The sequence below is a fragment of the Macaca fascicularis genome, chromosome 5 (assembly GCF_037993035.2).
Source record: "Macaca fascicularis isolate 582-1 chromosome 5, T2T-MFA8v1.1".
In the NCBI taxonomy this organism is placed as follows: Eukaryota; Metazoa; Chordata; class Mammalia; order Primates; family Cercopithecidae; genus Macaca; species Macaca fascicularis.
The window spans coordinates 80,621,708-80,646,385 of record NC_088379.1 but is presented as its reverse complement, the minus strand read 5'-3'; the positions used below and the strand labels follow the sequence as shown (position 1 = coordinate 80,646,385).

General features: G+C 37.7%; 1 protein-coding gene across 6 annotated transcripts in view; it reads right to left on the bottom strand.

The window, feature by feature from the left end:
- SCFD2 (sec1 family domain containing 2) overlaps positions 1-24,678 on the bottom strand; it is a 510,081-nt gene that overhangs the window by 400,781 nt on the left and 84,622 nt on the right. For all 6 annotated transcript variants that reach the window (XM_045392615.2, XM_065545208.1, XM_005555295.4 and 3 more), the window contains exon 4: positions 40-215. In XM_045392615.2, coding sequence (XP_045248550.2) covers positions 40-215 — 176 coding nt within the window. The remainder of the gene's footprint in view (positions 1-39; positions 216-24,678) is intronic.

The following is a 24,678-nucleotide window of genomic DNA, read 5'->3' as shown; positions in this document are numbered from 1 at the left end:
TAATTATTAAGATCCCACGAAGTACCCACAGCAACATACCTGAAGAAGGAGTCTTTCAAAAGCGAGAAAGTTGTCCCACTTGGCAGTCTGTGGGTGTTTCAACGTTTGAGCTGTGGCCAGCCCAAGCTGGAGGAGCCCACAGTGATTCATTAGAGCTTTGAGGTTGTTCTTGAAGAGCTGAATATAGGACATGAGCTGTCCTGGTGTGACTCTCCCTGGAAAAACATAAGAATTTATCAGTGTACCCCTTTCTGGGAATAGTACAAATAATGAGAAGGATTCCATTAATAATACCACTGTTTTGTATTTGGGCAGAACATCAGAGTTGACTACAAGCTTTCCTAAGCTATTGTGATTCTTACAACTATATAGTGAAAAGAGCAATATTGGTACTATTATTAATAGTTGCATTTTGCAAGTAAAGAAACCGGGATGTTAGTTAAGGATCTGGTCAAGGTCATATTGCTAGTAGAATTCATTTTATCATTATGTAATACTCTGTAAATAAGTTTTCAAATAAAGTCATATAAATAAATATTTGTTGAGCTCAACTTGGAGTACCTCTTTATGACATATGACATAGCAACCTAAGAGGGAAAAAGGTATGATTTCTAATTGTGTGTGTATATACATAAAAGAAGATGAGAAATAGGTTATGACTGTACCTAAAACTTTGCCACTGATATCAGTGACTTCATGACAATATTCATGAGGATAAAAGCAGTTACACGGAACAAAAATGTATCAAGAACTAGGGCGGCAAAACCACTGGAAGAGGAGGTATCAGAAGAAAAGTTTGGTGTGGGTAACAGCACATTTGCTACAATGGTCACCTACATTTAGAACAAGAGAGTCCACTTCATAAAAGGACAGAGACTGTACAAAACACATGTACATCTACAAACACACAAACTGTTGAGGATTCACTCCTTCAGAGCCCCTAACTCCAAGTTTTGCCGGTAGCAGTCTTTCCACTGAGTCTCCTCCCACTCTCCAGTCTATGAAATTTCATTCCTGCCATTCCTCCATGCTATGTGCAAAGCTCCTGGACACCAGATTCTCCCCACCAGGCAAGAAGGCACTGGGGCCAAACATAGATGTAAGCCAAGTAATTCATTCCTATGTTTCACCCACGCCATGTTTGTGGGTTGTTCTTTGATACTGAAATCCAAGTTTATTTGCTTGTTATTCCGAGGTTTTTAAATATTTGGCAATGAAACCACCTGCATTTATTTAGCAATTTACACAGTGCTTACACAAACACACCCTTTACTGATTCTCATGGCAACTCCTTGAGGTAGCAAACGAGGCTTGTGCTGCATCTACTAGCCCTGCCCGACATGCTAAGAACACAATGTCTTACCCAGTGCTAAATGGCAGATATTACTTAATAAATGGTTTTTGCTAAAAGTAAAGACCTCGCCACATGAAACTCAAAAGCCTACAACATATCTTTCTATCTTTTCATTAATTTTTTGAAGAGATTAAGAATGTTTAAGTTCTTCATTACCAGTTTATCAAGGTAAGCATTTAAAGAAAAAGAACAGTGGGAATGATAAGTAGGAGAGTGAGTCTCACGAGTATCTTTAGTCCCTTGGTAAAGCATGGGTTTGCTCCTGATTCTCAAAGCAGCAAGCTAACAATTTGCTTGCTCAAGTACTCATAGAAAAAAGACCTCATAAATACTTTGATTTCTTTATCAGGTTTATTAAGGTATTTTCTACATACAGGAACATTCACCCTTTTCTAGTGTACAGTTCTATGAATATTGACAAATGGATATGGTTGGATACTACTGTCACAGTCAAAATACAGAACATTCCCATCATTCCAAACAGCTCCCCTTCTTGGTAGTCCATTCACTTTCCCCAATTCCAGCCCTGTTGGTTGACGAACCCTTACCTGTGTTTATCTGATTTCCATCTCAGTTTTGCCTTTCTAGAGTGTCATATAAATGGAATCACATAGTATGTAGCCATTTGAGTTTGGTTTCTTTCGATGAATCATAATGTATTTGAGATTCATCCACGTTGCTGCTTTTTCTTTTTCTTGCTGAGTGATATTTCATTGTGTGGATGTATCATAGTTTAGCCATTTATTTATCTATTCACTAGTTAATGAGTATTTGGGTTGTTTTCAATTTTTTAGAAATTATGAATAAAGCCTTCACAAACATCTGCGTACAGGTTTTTGTGTGTGTATACATATGTCTCATTTTCCTGTAGGCAAATTTCTAGGAGTAGGTTTCTAGGTCAGATGCTAAGTATCTGCTTACTTTTAATTCTTTTTCAGTTTTTAAGCTTTATTTTATCACTCTTCTCAAATATATCAGAAAGCAAATCAACAGTGCATCTTATGTTAAGTTTACAACAAAACTGAACAATGTAATTGTGTTTGATGAAAAAGTTTTTTAGCAAAAAAGCATATGATACAGTCCATTGAAATGCAGGGTTCATGCTTTTTAGGTACATTAAAAAGTGGAAAATAAAAGACCTCTGCTACGCAGCAACATAAAACAAGTTTAAAAGACTTGAGTGGAAATCAGACACTTAGGGGTTTGTGGAAAAAAAAAAAAAACTTCTTGGTACTGATCCACATCTACATTTATAGTCCCATTTAGTTACTTTTTTAATTTTTATTTTAGGTTTAGAGGTACATGTGCAGGTTTGTTATATAGGTAAACTCATGTCATGGGGATTTGTGGTACAGAATATTTTGTCACCCAGGTACTATGTCTAGTACCTACTAGTTATTTTTTCTGATCCTCTCCTTCCTCCTACCCTCCACCCTCAAGTAAGCTCCAATATCAGCCGTTCCCCTCTTTGTGTCCATGTGTTCCCATCATTTAGCTCCCACTTGTAAGTGAGAACATGCAGTATTTAGTTTAAGTGCATGTTTAATTTTATAAGAATTTGGCAAACTGATTTCCAAAGTGGGCTGTACCACCAGCAACATATGAGAGTTTTAGTTGTTTTACAACTTCACCAATACTTGGTTTTGTCAGCTATTTTTATTTTAGCCATTCTAACAGATGTGTAGCAGTATCTCATTGTGGTTTTAAATTTCATTTTCCTAATGACTAATGATGTTAAGCACCTTTTCACGTGTGTTTTTTCCCATCCTATATCTATTTTGCTGAAGTGGCTGGTCAAATCTTTTGCTCATTTTTTAATTAGGTTATTTGTTTTCTTATTACTGAGTTGTGAACGTCATGCACTTTTATTGATTCATTGATTCAATATATATTTCTGTAACAGGCACTATTCCTGTTTCCAGGAATAAATCCGTGAACAAATCCAGACAAAAATCCCTACATTTGTAGCCAACAAATAAAGATGATCTCCTAATTAATTCAGCATCTTATGTGTCATTCTCTCTTAAGGGATGGGGACCTTTTGTGCAAATGATTAACATTTTTAAGAAATGATATTCTCTGACACCTATTATATTAAACAAATTTTCAGACAAAATGGTTTCAAACTTAAGAAACTTAAGAAATTGCCATGAGCTCCATTTATTTATATAAACACTGTACTGCAGGTGATGGCAGTGTGGCTCCTAAACACACAGAACTTAGTCTGTCAAGACAAACATTCGTTTATTGACCATACAAAGAGTTACCTAATCATGATAAGCACTGCTAAAGAAAAATACAAAATATCTTGAAGGTGTGAAAGGCTCTACATGATATGAAAACTGCCTACCTCTCTAACTCCATCTCCTCAACTGAAAGAAGAGGAATTAAATAGATTCAAAATATATACAATTCATTTGTACTGTAACTATGTTTTAGAGAGACTCCAGGAAATGGGAATCACCAGAGGAAGCCATCAGAGGATCGGCTTAGATTTCTATTGTAATAACCATACGTTCATTTTAAAGATAAAAGTGTCTTCGATTAAAAAACACAGTCCAGGCCTGGCACGGTGGCTCATGCCTGTAATCCCAACACTTTGGGTTTGGGAGGCCAAGGCGGGCGGATCACGAGGTCAGGAGATCGAGACCATCCTAGCTAACACGGTGAAACCCCATCTGTACTAAAAATACAAAAAAATTAGCCGGGCTTGATGGTAGGCACCTGTAGTCCCAGCTACTCGGGAGGCTGAGGCAGGAGAATGGCGTGAACCTGGGAGGTGAAGCTTGCAGTGAGCCGAGATCGGGCCACTGAACTCCAGCCTGAGTGACAGAAGCAGACTCCATCTCAAAAAACAAACAAACAAACAAAAACACAGTCCTCGCCAGGCGCAGTGGCTCACGCCTGTAATCCCAGCACTTTGGGAGGCTGAGGCGGGTGGATCACTTGAGGTCCAGAGTTGGAGACCAGCCTGACCAACATGGTGAAACCCCGACTCTACTAAAAATTCAAAAATTAGCCAGGCATGGTGGTGGGTGCCTGTAGTCCCAACTACTGGGGAGGCTGAGGCAGGAGAATCACTTCAACCCGGGGGGTGGAGGTTGCAGTGAGCCGAGTTCGCACCACTACACTCCAGCCTGGCAGGCAGAGTGAGACTCCGTCTCAAAAAAAATAAATAAATAATAAATAAATAGAAAAGAAAGAAATAGAAAAGTTAGCTGGGCATGGTGGTGCTCACTTGTAGTCCCAGCTACCCAGGAGGCTGAGGCAGAAGAATCACTTGAACCTGGGAAGTGGCAGTTGCAGTGAGCCGAGATCGTGTCACCGCACCCCAGCCTGGGTGACAGAGCGAGCCTCCATCTCAAAAAAAATAAAATAAAATAAAAGTCAAATTTTTTATCCAATCAGCATTTCCTAGCTGAGACCCAGACTCAGCTACCATCTTTATGTAACGTCACCTTCTCATATAAGGCATGTGATCTAAAGGAACAAATGAGTATATCTCCTAATAGAAAATATCAACACCACACTACCTCGTATTCCTTGTGGATTTAGTAGTTATTCACCTTTTCTACTCTGTTCTATTCCCCTTTGTATGTCCGTTTTTACACACTCATGCCACTAATCCTTTGTTAGGTATAAATCATGACAGCAGATTTTCTTTTTCCTAAAAATCCCTGAGAGGCTAACTGGAACTTAACAAAAAAAGTAATTCACACAGATGCTCCAAAAAAAAAAAAGGCCAGTGACATTTTAAAAAATTTTAAATTTACCATAACTTTACCAAAAGCAAATGGAAATCAACTAATTGACTAACCACTGAAGTAAAATTCCTTGGTTTATATAAACTAAAACAGCAAGCAACTAGACAAGTGTTGAAAAATAATGGACAGAACATTTATTCATACTTCACCTTACAAAAACAACAAAACCCTTGACAGACAGATATACATGGTTATCTAAAAATGTCAACCCACAAGGCTTTACAACACATTTTAAAAGCCATAAAACAAAGGTTATTTCATATTAAGACTGTATAAATATATAGCAACTTTTTGAAATGTGATTTTCAGTTAGGCTTTCATTTTCTTCTTCTTTTTTTTTTTTCTTTACAGATGCAAGGTCTCGTTATGTTGCCCAGGTTAGTATCAAACTCCTGGCCTCAAGCAATCCTCCCACCTCCCAAAGTGCTGGGATTACAGGTGTAAGCCACCATACCTAGCCCTTATTTCACTTTTAAGAAAGAGAAACAAGCTTTTGGTTTCAATTTAGCTAAGAGAAAAACACAAAACTTCATCAAACATCAATTCTATACATTTTCAAAACTGTTATTAAAATATCAATTTATCTCGGGTAAAAGGTTACAGATTTAGAAAACAAAAGGATTTAATATTATGTCAATATTCTCTGTGATTCTTACAATATTGAATTCAACTGAATTCAAATGCATTATGAAGCTGTATTAGTCCATTCTCACACTGCTATAAAGAAATACCCGAGACTAGGTAATTTATAAAGGAAAGAGGTTTAATGGTCTCACAGTTCTGCATGACTGAGGAGGGCTCAGGAAACTTACAATCATGGCAGAAGAAAAGCAAACATGTCCACCTTCACAAGGTGGGAGGAGAGAGGAAAATGAGTAGCAAAGAGGCAACAGCCCCTTATAAAACCATATCTTGTGAGAACTCACTCACTATCACCAGTACAGCATTGGGAAAACTGCCCCCATGATACAATTACCTCCACCTGGTCTCTCCCTGGGGATTATGGGGATTACAATTTAAAATGAGATTTGGGTGGGGACACAAAGCCTAACCACATCAGAAGCTATTCTTCCAATTACTGCACATATTTGCCAAATTATAGATTTCTCAATCTGTTTTCTGGCAGGTAAAATATATTTAAAATATTTACACATATATAATTCTTTATTGGCACTCTTAAAACAATGACTATTTTATCATAGTCATTCTGTCAGACTTGATTTAATGGCAAAACTGTTATGATGGGAAAAAGCAACCAACACATAAAATTTTGTCTAGAGGCCGGGCGCGGTGGCTCACCCCTGTAATCCCAGCACTTTGGGAGGTTGAGGCAGGCATATTACTTGAGGCCAGGAGTTTGAGACAAGTCTGGCCAACATGGTGAAACCCCATCTCTACTGGAAGTCCAAAAATTAGCCAGACACAGTATCATATGCCTGTAATCCCAGCTACTCAGGAGACTAAGGCACGAGAATTGTCTGAGCCCAGGAGAAAGAGGTTGCAGTGAGCCAAGATTGTACCATTGCACTCCAGCCTGGGCGACAGAGGAAAACTCTGTCTAAAAAAAAAAAAAAAAAAAAAAAAAAAAGAAACAATGAAATTTTGTCTAGAATAGCATATTTAGCAAATAAAAAATTGTAAAACCCTTGACATAAGAAACAGTCATATCGTCATTGCCTGTTTTTTATTCATTCAATTCTGCAAAGATGAATGAAAATCCAGTGGGTAGAATTTGAATAAACAGATGTATATGTTTTAAGACATGCATTCTTAGAAATCTAACATCAGCATTTCATTTTTCTCCTTTTCAATCATTTTCTAATATAATAAAGGCAATGTATATTAGAATACTTAAATATAATATATTCTGCTAAAACTCTGGTTTATTAGTTCATACACAACTGGCAAACAGGAATTATGTCAATATTATTCAAAAGTCACATCTGTTCATGTGAGATTTTTTCCCCATTATTTTAATATTTTCTGCTACCAAAGATGGCAGCTAAACACAAAGTAAATGAGCACAACTGAACACACCAAGCTACAAGAGGAATTGAGTACCCTATGAAGCACCCATTCATCATCTTGGCTCTGCTGGCCATGCGCCCTGTTTTGAAAGTGATTCCTGTTTGATTCGACCTGATCTCCAATGCATTTTGCTTTTGACTTCCTAAACAACCTCAACTCCTCTTACACCTTCCAATGAGCTACTGTAAACTCTTTTGCTCACATAAAGTTCCATATATGCTGTAACACTGATTTATAGAAATTTAGCATGTCTTTTTAACTGTGCTAATATTTTTATCAAGAGTCTTAATGTTTTTGTAAGTGCTCTGATTACAAGGTTGCATAGATTTTTGAATGGGCTCCTGCTGATACCACGAGCCCTGATTCCTAGTATGTGATGCAAAACCCAAGTTTTTCAGAAATGCATATATATCATAGCAAAAAATACCCCTGCTGATATATAGACAGGGGTGGAACTTTACTAAGATTAAACTATTGGTTAGTACAGCACCATGAAAGAAAACTTCAAATGTTAATTCAACAGCTGACACATGAGAAACAGAATCTTGAGTATGCCAGATGGCTTACGAGTTCCGTAAATAATGTGCAAAAGACAAGAGGCTACCCTGAGCACATGTGTTTATATTGGCTTCGCAGGAGATGCATCAGAATGATAAAAAGGAATAAAAAGGGGTAGAAATGCACTCAAGAAGATCACTGAAATAGTCTATAAGCAGACAAAAGATTTCAACACCTTTTCCCCTCACCTGTTGGTTATCTCTGGAACTCACATTATCTATTTTAGCTTTCTGTTTTGTTCTGTCAACTCAGCAAGATCTTATAGCTGTCCATGTTCTTAGCAGAGGATATTAAGACCCTTGCCCTTCTCTTTATTTCTTCTTTCCCTCTTTCACCTTTTAAATTATCAGTATTTGTATTTTTCCTGGTCAAGATTGATAGCATTTCTATTTCATTCCATAACCATAATAAATTATGGTTTTACTAAAGTATTTGGTGCTTTTTCTGTAGTTTGATTCTAAAAGTTCAAAATCAATCAGTAGTGTTTATAACACCATAAACTGTATAACAATTCCATTCTCCTGTACTTTGAAGATTCACAGTGATTGTGTCTAATTTAGAGCTTTTTCAAACTTTTATTTTAGGTTCAGGGTAGAGGTACAGGTTTGTTATGAGGTTTTTTAATTCTTTCTACTTGCTTCTCAGTAAACCTATTAATTTGAATACAGTTTCCTTCTGTATTTTGGGAAAGTTTCACATTCTTTCATGCTAATTGCTCTCTGTCTTTTGAAACTATTAATAGTTCATGGGCCTTCTAGATTGCTTCTGTATGCTTGTCTTTTCTCTGATCTTTTCTTCTACATTTCTTTCTATATTCTCTTCTCTCTCCATTGTTCCTACATTTTAGGAGATTTTCTTGATTTATCTTTAAACTACTGGCTGAAGTTTTTGGCTAAATATTTTATTTTCACAATGATATCTTTAATATCCAAGGGTCTTTTTTAAAACAGCTTTATTGAGAGATAACTTACATACTATAAAATTCCCCCCTTAAAGTATACAATTCTGTGATTTTTGGTATATTCATAGAGTTGTACAACCATCAGTGTGATATAATTTCAAAACATTTTTATTAGCCTAAAAAGAAATCCCATACCCAAATAAAAAAGATTTTATATATCTATACATATTAGAATTTCAGCTGAACAAAATTTCCAGCTAAAAGACATAACTGTGCTTAGCTATACCAGGAAATGAAAAAACAACAGAAATGATAATATTCAAGTAAATTCAGCAATAATTGAACTCTGTTTTTTTAAATATAGTAAAACTATCATCATGTGTGGGGTTTTTTTTTTAATTTAATGAAGTACAAATTTCTAGATAGTGAAAGAGTGATGGATGAGTATGAATTTATGGAGGAAAACAAACAACAAAAATCATCTCCCACCTCCATAAGAGGCTTTGCTTGGAATATGTGAAAGGGCTCTGACCACAGAAGGAGCTACCTGCCCAGAAGAAAAAGCATGAGCTACTCCAGCCTCAGAAGCCTCAGGGATAATAGAGGTGAATAGTGAGGAGTATAACCTACATAAAGCACATGAACCTTAAGTATACGGTTCAAATAATTTTTACGTATGTATATATCCATGTACTCACCAACCAGAGCAAGGTATAGAATATGTCAAGCACTCTAGAAGACTCCCTTGTATACTTACCCAGTTGATAATCTCCTCCTAAAGGTAAACACAACAGACCATTTTTTGTCTAGTTTTAAACTTAATATAAATGGAATCCTACATAATGTATTTTTTCTTGTCTGGCTTCTTTTGTTCCAAAATCTCATTTTGTTTGTTTGTTTGTTTGTTTCTGTGTTTTACTACTCTATATGACCATAACAGTTTTTTTTTTAATCAATTCTACTGTTAAAACATATTTAGGTTTTAGAGTCTGGGGCCATCATAAATACTGATGCTATGAACATTCTAAGACATGCCTTTCAGTGGACATAATCATTTGTTTCTATTGGATATATACACAGGTATGGAACTATTGGGTGGGTGAATATCAGTTTTCCTTGATACTGTCAGTTTTCCATGGTTGTACCAATATCCTCACACATTTTACTTTTTTTTTTTTTAAGGCAGAGTCTCAGTTTGTAGCCAGGCTGGAGTGCAATGGTGCAATCTCAGCTCACTGCAACCTCCGCCTCCCAGGTTCAAGTGATTCTCATGCCTCAGCCTCCCAAGAAGCTGGGATTACAGGTGCCCACCACCACACCCAGCTAATTTTTGTATTTTTTTTTTTTAGTAGAGACAGGGTTTCACCATGTTGGCCAGTTACATTTGCTTTAACATAACTTAAAATAATTTTAAAATATGCATGTAATGACGCATTACATGCATAATGTAATGTATGACTGAGAAGTTTCCTTCATGGTATTTTATGCTGGGTAGACAAAAGTCTAATGAGTGAAAGAAAAAAAAAATCACAAGAGAAACCACATTGCCACATTGCCATACTATTAATATGCACCTTTTTTTATTGTTTGTTTATTTGTTTATCTACTTATTTTCTTACCTTATTATATAGAAAAAAGTTGGAAAGGCAAGACACTAATTTAAGAAAAAAGGTTACTTTGAAGAACAGGATGGTGGGGGCAGGGAAGAGAGGAAGTGTACATTCATTTTTTATTTTATATATGTTGTCATCTGAATTTTCTAGAAGCTTGTGCTAGTATAACTTTTGAAATATTGTCTATGTTCTGACACAAAACAATATGTCTCATGTACAACAGACGGATGTATCTTTTTCTCTGGGAAATTTGACTTTATTACTATCACTATTTGTACAACGCACAAAGCATTGTCTTTCAACAGATAAAGAAATAGAAGAGAAATAATAACTCTTTACTTCTTACCTCAATGGGGTTTAAATGAGAAAGAAATATGGTTAACATGCATATTTAAGTCAGCCATAAGAAAAAAAATCCTGCTCATAATGACTATCAGATACTGAAACAACTTATTAAAGGGGGAAGAGGGAAGGAATTATAAATCTTCTCCCACAGGGATTTGGAGGACTATATATACAGCCAACCGTAGAGTGAAAGTTGGATAAAGCCCAGCTGGGAATTGATGTCCATTTTAATAGCACCATAAATATTGAAGGTTTTCCGGGACATCCTTTCAGTAGTATAGGTTTCTTGTTACACAATTTTTTTAGCTCTACAGCATTACAAAGGTAGAATAAGAAATTAATGTGAAAAGAGCACTTTAATTATATGAATCAATTCAATCAAATGGGTTTAAAATTCAGAAATCTGCTGAAAAATCTATTTCAAGGCCACTATGGAATAAGGTACAACTGCTGCAGGATCGGGAGTCATGAACAGAAAATAAATAGCTCTCTCCGAAGTTATACAAAACAGTGAAATATAAAACCACCAGAAACATTTACAGTTTAGCTTTCTTTGGAAATGCAGCCTTCTTGAGGCTAATTTAAACAGTGCCTCAACATTTATAAACTCAGCAGATAGCACGGCAGATAATAGGTAGATTACCTCTGTTTTGCAGGGGCAAATTACCAGGCCGCCAGGGAAACCATTTTCTTGGTGGATCCACTCTGACTTGGAAAGGAATTTCTGCTCTTAAGGGTACCTCTAAATAAATTCCCACCTACAGCCATGGGCCTTCTCCCCATATCATTCTCTCAGGATTTAAAAGCTGCTAGCCATATTATCATGTTGAGGATCCCTTATATTGAGAAAATTTAAGAAACTGATAAGCAAGATGGCTGACTAGAGTTGCCTAACGTTCATCTCCCCGACAAAAAAGAACCAAAACGATAAAAAAAAAAAAAACAACTAAAATTCAAGCAGAATGACTAAAGGAGAATGCTGAAGTACAGTACAGCAAGGGAGTGGTGGAAACCATGTGGGGCACAAAAACTCAGAGGATGGCACATAAAGAAACACCTTGCCTTCACCTCCCCATTCCCCTGGCTGGGATCTGCTCAGAACCAGAATGGTCTTTTCCTTGAGGGGAAAGGGTAAGCTGGAGGCCTCCAGCAGCCCCTATCACCACTGTAGATACCTGCAATCTTTGCTACCAGAGAACACTGCAGTCCTCACAGGTCATGAACCCAGTTAGGGAGCTTCCTGGAGGTCACATGGCTGTACTACTTCAGAAAAAGAACCCACATTCTGTCCCGCCACCCACCACCTCCCCACAACCCTGTGGCCCAAGATGCTTTGCACAGTACCATCTTGAAACTAGAGCCTCTACTAGAGTGCATCCTTCTCTGGGGGAAGAGTAGCCACTGCATCCCATCATCCCTGAGGCTTTGCCATCACTGTACCATATTCACATACACAGAAGCAGAGCATTCCCTAGCCAAACCACTGAAGCTTGCACCCCGCTGAAGTAAAGCTCCCTAAGGGGCACTCCATCTCCTGGATCCCAGCTCCTGCGGTGTGTGCCCCATTCCCAGGCTACTAAGAGCCTCGCCCAGGGGAATACCCACACTCCTGGCACCTGAGCCAATCTGGTGCCTTGACCCCCAGAAATCTGAGCTTCAGCCTAGTGGAGCAGCCATGCACCCTGGTGCCTAAGCTGATGCAGCACCCAGCCTCTCAGGGACACAAAATCCTAGTCCAGCAGAGTAGGTATATGTTCTAACCCCCAAGGACTGGAATCCAGACTTCAGCAAAACCACAGGGCCCCCCAGCATCCCACCCTTTGGGACCTAGAACCTGGTCCCACTAGAGGTCCACCATCTCCCAGTACCTCACTCCCCAAGGACCTGGAGCTCCCGCACAGCAGAGCAGTCATATACCCCATGCTCCCTAGCTGATAAAGGAAACCAAGGCCCTGGCCCAGCAGAGCAGCTATGCTCCCAGGCACCTGAGAAAATGTGGTACCCTGTCCCAAGGGAAATAGAGCTTTGGCTGAGCTGTGGCACCCCCCTCTGGGCCAAACAGTCACAGCACCCCGCCTCCCTGGATGTGGACTAGCCCTTTGAAGTCTGAGCTGTTGAAGTACCCTGCCTCTCTGTGAAGTTGAGTCATTGTTGCCCTGCTCCTTGAACTCTGAAACACAGCCACGGTTGTGTGCCCCCATTCCTGGGCCCTTGGTGCTACTGCACTTGGCCTCACAGAGCCGATGTCACTACCACGTCCCAGCATCCCAGAGTCCAGAGTCACCACTATGTGGTATTCTCTCTCTCCTAGTGCCTGGGTAGCTACTGTGCCCTGTTGGCTCTGGAATCCAAATTTCAGATGTGCTCTGCTCCCCAGGGTCTGACCTTCTAGAACACCCCTTCTTCCCTGGTGCCATGCCAGCTCTGTGCCCTGATCCCTAGGACCAGAGTCACAGACATAAACCTGTCCCCTAGGTCTAAGCTACTGGGGAGTGCCTCAGACTCAATCCCCAACTTTGTGGGAGAGCTTCATCTAACTGTGCTTCAGTTAGTGAACCTGTGCCCACATCACAGGTGTCACAGTAGTTCAGCAAAACACTGAGCTCTGAACCCCAGCTCCATAGCGACTCCAACCACCTGTGCCCTAGAACGCAGTACTATTATCACTGCCTGTGGACCATGTCAGACCTGGCACCAAGAAGGATACGCTCAGCTAACTCTCCGAACTGCGGGAAAAAAAGGAACAGAAAAACCCCTACCCTTACCACTGGGAATCCTAACCTACAGTGCCACCACTGTTGCCAAAAACTCCTGCAGCCTAGGCCACTGAGACACCTATAATCATCACTGACACACTGATCACAGCTGAAGAAGCTACACAGAGAGTCTGTACCCACCCAGAACCAGAGTCAATGCACCCTGCACAAGTAACACCCTAAAACTAACCCGCAGGTGAAAGTCTTTCCCTACAAAAGCCACTTATAAATTGGGAAGAGACAACCATTCTACCAGATACACAGACATCACCATAGGGACACAAAAACATTTAAAAAGCAAGTAAACATGACACCACCAAAGGAACACAATTGTTCTCCAATAATTGACTTCCAAAAACAATGGAAATTTATGAATTGCCTAAAAAGAAATTCAAAATAATAATCTTAAAGAGACTTAGCAAGATAAAAGAGAATACAAATAGACAATTCAATTATACCAGAAAATAATTCATGATCTGAATTAGAAATTCAACAGAGATAAAAATCATAAAAAAGGACCAAACAGAAATCTTGGAGCTGCAGAGAATTAAAAAAATATAATTGGGCTGGGCATGGTAAGTCATGCCTGCAATCCCACCACTTTGGGAGGCCAAGGTAGGAGGATTGCTTTAGCCCAAGAGTTCAAGACCAGCCTGGGCAACACAGCAAGACCCTGTCTCTAAAATAATAATAAAATATAAAAAATGTAAAGAAATAATTGAGAACTTCAATAGCAGACCAGATCAAGCAGAAGAAAGAATCTGTGAGCTTGAAGACAGTTCTTTTGAAATAAATCAGTCAGAGGAAACAAAAGAAAAAATATTGAAAAAGAATTTAGAAAGCCTGTGGGTAGAGTAGCATGCAGCATATAAATATTCTCATTATGGTAATTCCAGAAGGATAAGCAATGGAGAAAAGCATAGAAGCTTATTTGATGAAATAATTACTGAAAATCTCTGAAGTATTAGCAAAGATTTGCTCATCTAGATCCATGATACAAAGTCCCCAAAAAGGTTCAGTCTGAAAAGGACCTAAACAAGGCATACTACGAAAACAAAAACAATTGTAAAAGCAACAAAAGAAAAGAATCAAGTGACATATAAGGGAATCCCCGTTAGATTACCAGTGAATTTCTAAACAGAAACCTTGCAGGCAAGGAGCTAATGGGATGATATGTTCAAAGTGCTGAAAGGAAAGAAATGGAAAAAAAAAAAAAAAAAAAAAAAAAACCTGTTAGCAAAGAATACTATACCCAGCAAAGCTTTCCTTCAGCAATGAAGGAGAAATAAAATTTTCCCCAGATAAGCAAAAGCTGAGGGAATTCATCATTACTAAACCAGCCTCACAAGAAATGCTTACGAAAGTTCTTCAACTGGAAGTGAAAGGACAATTACTATCACAAAAACATATCAAAGTATAAAACTCACTGGTAGAGGTAAATAATTCAAATTCAAAATATGCCATTACTATAATGGTGGTGTGTAAATATTTCAAATTTCTACTATGAAAGTTAAAAGTCAAAATATTCAAAAACAAAAATAGTTACATCAACTTGTTAAGAAATACACAACATTAAAAGATGCAAATTCTGACATCAAAAATATAAATTGTGGGGGGTGGGGAGTAAAAGTCCAGATTACTTTTATGTGACCAAAGTTAAACTGTTATCAAGTTAAAACAAATGGTCTGACTGGGCGTAGTCACTCATGCCTGTAATCCCAGCACTTTGGGAGGCCAAGGCAGGTGGATCCCCTGAGGTCAGGAGTTGAAGACCAGTCTGACCAATGTGGTGAAATCCTGTCTCTAATAAAAATACAAAAACTTAGCCAGGTGTGGTGGCAGGCACTTGTAATCCCAGCTACTCAGGAGGCTGAGGCAGGAGAATTGCTTGAACCTGGGAGACAGAGGCTGCAGTGAGCTGAGATGGCACCATTGTACTCCAGCCTGGGCAACAAGAGTGAAACTCTTCTCAAAAAAAAAAAAAAACAAAAACAAAAATGGTCTATTATGACAGCAAGATGTTTTATGTAAGCCTCAAGATAAAAGATAACCACAGAGCAGAAAACTATGACAGATACACAAATGAGAAAAAGAAAAGGAATCAAAGCTTAGTACTAAAGAAAACTACTAAATCACAGAAGCAAACAATAAGAGAGGAAAAAAGGAAAAATGATCTAAAAAACAACCAGAAAACAATTAACAGAATGGCAATAGTAAACCCTTGCCTATCAATAATAATCTTAAATATAAATATAAACGGATTAAAGTCACCAATCAGAAGATATAGAGTGGCTGAATGGAAAACAACAACTACAACAAGATCAAACTCTATGCTCCCCATAAAAGACCCATTTTAGCTTTAAGGACACAGGCTGAAAGCAAAGGGAAGGAAGAAGATATTTTCTGTAAAAAGCAACCAAAAAAAAAAAAACGCAAGGAGAGCTATACTTAGATAAAATAGACTTCAAGTCAAAAACTGTTACAAGAGACAAAGGTTAATATTTAATGTTAAAGAGGTCAATTCATCAAGAGGATATAACAATTGTAAATATATATGCACCCAACATTGGAGCACCTAAATATATAAAACAAATATTAACAGTCATGAAGAATAAATAGATAGCAATACAATAATAAGAGTTCAATACTCCCGTTTGTACAATGGGTAAGTCAACCACCCCAAAAATTAATAAGGAAATATTGGACTTGAACTGCTCTTTAGACCAAATGGACCTAATAGATTTATATAGAACTTTCCATCTAACAGCAAGAGAATAATATTCTTTAGCACACATAAAACATGCTCCAAGATACACTATATGTGAGGCCACAATATAGGTCTTAAGAAATTTAAGAAGATCACAATCATATCAAGTATTGTTTCTAACCACAATGGTGAGAAACCAGAAATCAGTAATAGGAGAAATATTGAAAAAAAATCACAAATATGTGAAAATTACACAATATGCTCCTACACAAACATGGTCAAGAAAGAAATCAAAAGAAAAATTTAAAAATATCTTGAGACAAACAACAATGGAAACAAAATATATCTTACCCTATAGGTGAAGCAATAGCAGTTCTAAGGGGAGAATTTATAGCAATAAACACCTATCTCAAAAAGAAGATCCCAAATAAAGAGCCTAACATTACACCTCAAGTAACTAAAGAACAAACTAAATCCAAAGTTAGCAGAAAGAAGGAAATAATAAAGATCAGAATAGAAATAAATACAGAATAGAAAAACCATGGAAAATAATTTTTAAAAAGATGGAAAAATAAACAAAATTGACAAATGCCTAGCTAGATTAATTCAGAAAAAAAAGAGAAGACAAAAATAAACAAAATCACAAATGAAAGTACAGACATTACTACAGACACTTCAGAAAATAAAGGAATCATAAGGTACTATTATGAACAATCATATGCCAACGAGTTGGATAACCTAGAGGAAACTGATAAATTTCTTAAGACATGTAACATAGCAAAATTGAATAATAAGCAATTGAAAGTTTGAACAGACCAATAACAAATAAAGAGACTGAAACGAAATTTAAAACCTTCCAACAAAGAAAAGCCCAGAACTAGATGGCTTCATGGCTGAATTCTATGAGTCAAGGAAGAATTATTACCAATACCTCTTAAGCCCACACAAAATAATTAGAGCTAAAGGGAATACTTCCCAACATATTTTATAAGGACAGTATCTCCTTAATATCTAAAGACACTGCAAGAAAACAGAACTGCAGGTCAATATCTCTGATACACATTGATGTAAAAATCCTTAATAAAATATTAGCAAACGAATTCAAGAAAACATCATAAAGATTACACATCATGAAAAAGTGAAATTTATCCCTGGCATGTAAGGTTACCTTAACATATGCAAATCAAAACTCACAAGCATTCTTTTACACTAACAACAGACAAGCAGAAAGCCAAATCATAAGTGAACTCCCATTTACAACTGCTACAAAGAGAATAAAATAAATAGAAATATAGCTAACAAGGGAAGCGAAGGACCTCTTCAAGGAGAACTACAAATCACTGCTCAAGGAAATCAGAGGACACAAACGAATGGAAAAACATTCAATGCTCATGGATAGGAAGAATCAATATCATGAAAATGACTATACTACGCAAAGTAATCTACAGATTCAGTGCTATTCCCATTAAACTACCATTGATATTCTTCATAGAATTAGAAAAAAAAACTATTTTAAAATTCATATGGAACCAAGAAAGAGCCCATATAGCCAAGACAATCTTGAGCAAAAAGAACAAAGCTGGAGGCATCACGCTACCCAACTTCAAACTATACTACAAGGCTACAGTAACCAAAACAGCATGGTACTGGTACCAAAACAGACACATAGACCAGTAGAAAACAATAGACAACTCAGAAATAAGACCACACATCTGCAACCAGCTGATGTTTGACAAACCTGACAAAACCAAGCAATGGGAAAAGGATTCCCTATTTAACAAATGGTGCTGGGAAAACTGGCTAGCCATATGGGGAAAACTGGCTAGCCATACGCAGAAAACTGAAACTGGACCACTTCCTTATGCCTTATATAAAAATTAACTCTAAATGAATTAAAGACCCAAAACTATAAAAACCATAGAAGAAAATCTAGGCAATACCATTCAGCACATAGGCATGGGCAAAGATTTCATGATGAAAACGTCAAAAGCAATTGCAACAGAAGCAAAAATAGACAAATGGGATCTAATTAAACTAAAGAGCTTCTGCACAGCAAAAGTAACTATCATCAGAGCAAACAGACAATCTACAGAATGAGAGAAAATTTTTGCAATCTATCTATCTGGCAAAGGTCTAATGTATAGAGTCTACAAGGAAATTAAACAAATTTACAAGAAAAAAACAAACAACCACATTAAAAACAGGGCAAAACACATTAACAGACATTTCTCAAAAGAAGACATACGTGCAGCCAACAAACATGAATAAAAGGTCATCATCACTGATTATTAGAGAAATGCAAATCAAAACCACAATGAGATACAATCTCATGCCAGTAGAATGGCAATTATTAAAAAGTCAAGAAACAACAGATGTTGGTGAGGCTGCAGAGAAAAAGGAACACTTTTACACTCTTGGTGGGAGTGTAATTTAGTTCAACCATTGTGGAAGGCAGTGTGGCAATTCCTCAAAGACCTAGAACCAGAAATACCATTTGACCCAGCAATCACATTACTGGGTATATACCCAAAGGAATATAAATCATTCTATTGTAAAGATACATGCATGTGTATGTTCATTGCAGCACTATTCACAAGAGCAAAGACATGGAATCAACCAAATGTCCATCAATGATAGACTGGATAAAGAAAATGTTGTGGGGAACATCATACACCGGGGCCTGTCAGGGGTTGGTGGGGAGGGGAGGGAGAGCATTAGGACAAATACATAATATATGTGGGGCTTAAAACCTAGAAGACAAGTTGATAGGTGCAGAAAACCACCATGGCACATGAATACCTATGTAACAAACCTGCACGTTCTGCACATGTATCCCAGAACTTAAAGTAAAATAAAAAATAAAAAAGCAAATATAAATTTACTAATCAAAAAAAAAAAAAAAAGAAAAAAGAAAATGTGGTACATACACACCATGGAATATTATGCAGCCATAAAAAGGAATAAGATCATGTCTTTTGCATGGACATGGATGGAGCTGGAAGACATTATCCTCAGAAAACCAAACACTGCATGTTCCCACTTATAAGTGGGAGCAGAACAATGAGAACACATGGACACAGCAAGGGGAACCACACACACTGGGGTTAGTAGGGGGAGGGGAAGCAGGGGAAGGAAGAACATCAAGAAAAATAGCTAATGCATGCTGGGCATAATGCCTAAGTGATAAGTTGATAGGTGCAGCAAACCACCATGGCACAAGTTTACCTATGTAACAAACCTGCATTCCTGCAAATGTACCCCAGACGTTAAAGTAAAATAAAATAAAATGACGCATGCAAATCATATACTATAATATATCACAATAACAGAATGAAAGATAAAAACCTCATGATCATCTCAAATGATGCGGAAAAAGCATTTGCTAAAGTTCAACATCCTTTCTTGATAAAAACCTCTTAATGGTTTACATACAGAAAGATCGATCGTCAACCTAACAAAGAGCACTTATGAAAAATTCAGTGCTAACATCATAAGCAATGGCGAACAACTAAAAGCTTTTTCCCTAAAATCTGGTATACGGCAGGAATGCTCACTCTTTAAAAAAAATTATACTTTGAGTTTTGGGGTATATGTGCAGAACGTGCAGGTTTGTTACACAGGGATACACGTGTCATAGTGGTTTGCTGCACCCATCAACCCATCATCTACATTAGTATTTCTCCTAATGCTATCCCTCCCCCAGCCCCCAACTCCTCGACAGGCCCCAGTGTGTGATGGTCCCCTCCCTGTGTCCATGTGTTTTAATTGTTCAACTCCCACTTATGACTGAGAATGTGTGGTGTTCGGTTTTCTGTTTTTGTGTTAGTTTGCTAGTTAGAATTATGGTTTTCTTTATCCAGTGTATAACTGATGGGCATTTGGTTTGTTTCCAAGTGTTTGCTATTGTCAACAGTGCCACAATACACATACATGTGCATGTATCTTTATAGTAGAATAATTTATAATCCTTTGGGTATATACCCAATAATGGTAATCCTTGGTCAAATGGTATTTCTAGTTCTAGATCCTTGAGGAATCACCACAGTGTCTTCCACAATGATTGAACTAATTTACACTCCCACCAACAGTGTAAAAGCGTTCCTATTTCTCCACATCCTCTCCAGCATCTGTTGTTTCCTGACTTTTTAATGATTGCCTTCTAATTGGCGTGAGATGGTACATCATTGTAGTTTTGATTTGCATTTCTCTGATGACCAGTGATGATGAGCATTTTGTCATATGTTTGTTGGCTGCATAAATGTCTTCTTTTGAGAAGTGTCTATTAATATCATTTGCCCACTTTTTGATGGGGTTGTTTGCTTTTTCTAGTAAATTTGTTTAAGTTCTTTGTAGATTATTTATATTAGCCCTTTGTCAGATAGATAGATTGCAAAAATTTCCTCCCATTCTGTAGGTTGCCTGTTAACTCTGATGATAGTTTTTCTTTGCTGTGCAGAAGCTCTTTAGTTTAATTGGATCCCGTTTCTCTATTTGGGCTTTTGTTGCCATTGCTTTTGGAGTTTTAGTCATGAAGTCTTTGCCCATGCCTATATCCTGAATGATGTTGCCTAGGTTTTCTTCTATGGTTTTTATGGCTTTAGGTATTAGGTTTAAGTCTTTAATCCATCGTGAGTTGATTTTCGTATAAGGTATAAGGAAGGAGTCCAGTTTCTGTTTTCTGCATACGGCTAATCAGTTTTCCCAATACCATTTATTAAATAGGGAATCCTTTCCCCATTGCTTGTTTTTGTCAGGTTTGTTAAAGATCAGATGGTTGTAGATGTGTGGTGTTATATCTGAGGCCTCTGTTCTATTCCGCTGGTCTATATATCTGTTTTGGTAATAGTACCATGCTGTTTTGATTACTGTAGCCTTGTAGTATAGTTTGAAGTCAGTAGTGTGATGCCTCCAGCTTTGTTCTTTTTGCTTAGGATTGTCTTGGCTATGCATACTTTTTTGGTTCCATATGAAATTTAAAGTAGTTTCTTTCCAATTCTGTGAAGAGAGTCAACAGTAGCTTGATGGGGATAGCACTCAATCTATAAATTACTTTGAGCAGTATGATCATTTTCACAGTATTAATTCATCCTATCCATAAGCATGGAATGTTTTTCCATTTGTTTGTGTCCTCTCTGATTTCCTTGAGCCATGGTTTTTGTTCTCCTTGAAGAGGTCCTTCATATCCCTTGTAAGTTGAATTCCTAGTTATTGTATTCTCTTTGTAACTATTGTGAATGGGAGTTCATTCATGATTTGGCTCTGTTTGTCATATAGGAATGCTTGTGATTTTGCTTTGACTTTGTATCATGAGACTTTGCTGAAGTTGCTTATCTGCTTAAGGAGATTTTGGGCTGAGATGATGGGGTTTTCTAAATATACAATCATGTCATCTGCAGACAGAGACAATTTGACTTCCTCTCTTCCTAACTGAATACACTTTATTTCTTTCTCTTGCCTGATTACCCTGGCCAGAACTTCCAATACTATGTTGAACAGGAGTGGTGAAACAGGGCATACTTGGCTTGTGCCAGTTTTGAAAGGAAATGCTTCCAGTTTCTGCCCATTCAGTATGATATTGGCTGTCGGTTTGTCATCAATAACTCTTATTATTTTGAGATACATTCCATCAATACCTAGTTTATTGAGAGTTTTTATCATGAAGTGCTGCTGAATTTTGTCAAAGGCATTTTCTGCATCTATTGAGATGATCATGTAGCTTTGTCATTGGTTATGTTTATGTGATGGATTATGTTTATTCATTTGCATACGTTGAACTAGCCTTGCATTCCTCGGATGAAGCTGACTTGATCATGGTGGATAAGCTTTTGGATGTGCTACTGGATACAGTTTCCCAGTATTTTACTGAGGATTTTCACATCAATGTTCATCAGGGATATTGGCTTAAAATTTTTTGTGTCTCTGCCAGGTTTTGGTATCAGGATGATGCTGGCCTCATAAAATGAGTTGGGGGAAGATTCCCTCTTTTTTTATTGATTGCAATAGTTTCAGAAGGAATGGTACCAGCTCTTCTTTGTACCTCTGGTAGAAGTCGGCTGTGAATCTGTCTGGTCCTGGACTTTTTTTAGTTGGTAGGCTATTAATTGCTGACTCAATTTCAGGACTTGTTATTGGTCTATTCAGGGATTCTACTTCTTCCTGGTTTAGTCTTGGAAGCAGGTATGTTTCCAGGAACATATCCATTTCTTCTAGATTTTCTAGTTTATTTATTTGCATAGAGGTGTTTATAGTGTTATCCGATGGTAGTTTGTATTTCTGTGGGATCAGTGGTGATATCCCCTTTATCATTTTTTATTGCATCTATTTGATTCTTCTCTCTTTTCTTCTTTATTAGTCTGGCTAGCGGTCTATCTGCTTTGTTAATCTTTTCAAAAAACCATCTCCTGGATTCATTGATTTTTTTTGAAGGGTTTTTCTTGTCTCTATCTCCTTCAGTTCTGCTCTAATCTTAGTTATTTCTTGCCTTCTGCTAGATTTTTAATTTGTTAGCTGCTGCTTCTCCAGTTCTTTTGAATGTGATGTTAGGGTGTCGATTTTAGATCTTTCCTGCTTTCTCTTGTGGGCATTTAGTGCTATAAATTTCCCTCTACACACCGCTTTAAATGTGTCCCAGAGATTCTGGTACATTGTATATTTGCTCTCATTGGTTTCAAAGAACATCATTATTTCTGCCTTTATTTCCTTATTTACCCAGCAGTCGTTCAGGAGGAGGTTGTTCAATTTCCATGTAGTTGTGTGGTCATGAGCGAGTTTCTTAGTCCTGAGTTCCAATTTGATCATACTGTGGTCTGAGAGATTGTTTCTTATTATTTCTGTTCTTTTGCATTTTTTGAGGAATGTTTTACTTACAATTATGTGGTCAATTTTAGAATAAGTGTGATGTAGTGCTAAGAAGAAAGTATATTCTGTTGATTTGGGGTGGAGAGTTCTGTAGATGTCTATTAGGTTCGCTTGGTCCAGAGCTGATTTCAACTCCAGAATATCCTTGTTAATTTTCTGTCTTGTTGATCTGTGTAATATTGAAAGTGCCATGTTAAAGTCTCCCACTATTATTGTGTGGGAGTCTAAGTCTCTTTGTGGGTCTCTAAGAACTTGCTTTATGAATCTGGGTGCTCCTGTATTGGGTACATATATATTTAGGATAGTTAGCTCTTCCTGTTGCATTGATCCCTCTACCATTATGCAATGCCCTTCTTTGTCTCTTTTGATCATTGCTGGTTTAAAGTCTGTTTTTTTCAGAGAATAGAATTGCAATGTCTGACGTTTTGCTTTCCAATTGCTTGGTAAATATTCCTCTATCCCATTATTTTGGGCCTATGCGTGTTTTTGCATGTGAGATGGGTCTCCTGAATACTGCACACCAATGGGTACTGACCCTTTATCCAATTTGCCAGTCTATGTCTTTTAATTGGGGCATTTAGTCTATTTACATTTAAGGTTAACATTGTTATGTGTCAAACTGATCCTGCCATTATGATGCTAGCTGGTTATTTTGCCCATTACTGGATGCAGTTTCTTCAAAACGTCGATGGTCTTTACAATTTGGCATGTTTTTATGGTAGATGGTACCAGTTGATCCTTTCCATGTTTAGTGTTTCCTTCACAAGCTCTTGTAAGGAAGGCCTGTTGGTAACAAAATGTCTGAGCATTTCCTTCTCTGTAAAGAATTTTATTTCTCCTTCTCTTATGAAGCATTTTTGGCTGGATATGAAATTCTGGGTTGAAAAGAAGGGAGAGCGCCAAGATGGCCGAATAGGAACTGCTCCAGCCTCCAGCTCCCAGTCTGAGTGACACAGAAGATGGCTGATTTCTGCATTTTCAACTGAGGTACCAGGTTCATCTCACTGGGACATGTCAGACAGTCGGTGCAGGACACTGGGTGCAGCCCAATGAGCAAGAGCCAAAGCAGGGCAAGATATCGCCTCAGATGGGAAGCACAAGGGGGAAGGGAATTCCTTTTCCTAGCCAAGGGAAACCGTGACAGACAACACCTGGAAAATTGGGTCACTCTCACCCTAATACTGAGCTTTACCAGGGGTCTTAGCAAACGGCACACCAGGAGACTATATCCCGCACTTGGCTCGGAGGGTCCCATGCCCATGGAGCCTCCCTCATTGCTAGCACAGCAGACTGCGATCTAACTGCAAGGATCAAGTTCACACATAACAATATTAACTTTAAATGTAAATGGGCTAAATGCTCCAATTAAAAGACACGGACTGGCAAATTGGATAACAAGTCAAGACCCATCAGTGTGCTATATTCAGGAGACCCATCTCACGTGCAGAGACACACAGAGGCTCAAAATAAAGGGATGGAGGAAGATCTACCAAGCAAATGGAAAACAAAAAAAGGCAGGGGTTGCAATCCTAGTCTCTGATAAAACAGACTTTAAACCAAAAAAGATCAAAAGAGACAAAGAAGGCCATTACATGATAGTAAAGGGATTGATTCAACAAGAAGAGCTAACTATCCTAAATACATATGAACCCAATACAGGAGCACCCAGATTCATAAGCAAGTCCTTAGAGATCTACAAAGAGACTTAGACTCTCACACAATAATACTGGGAGACTTTAACACCCCACTGTCAACATTAGAGAGATCGAGACAGAAAGTTAACAAGAATATCCA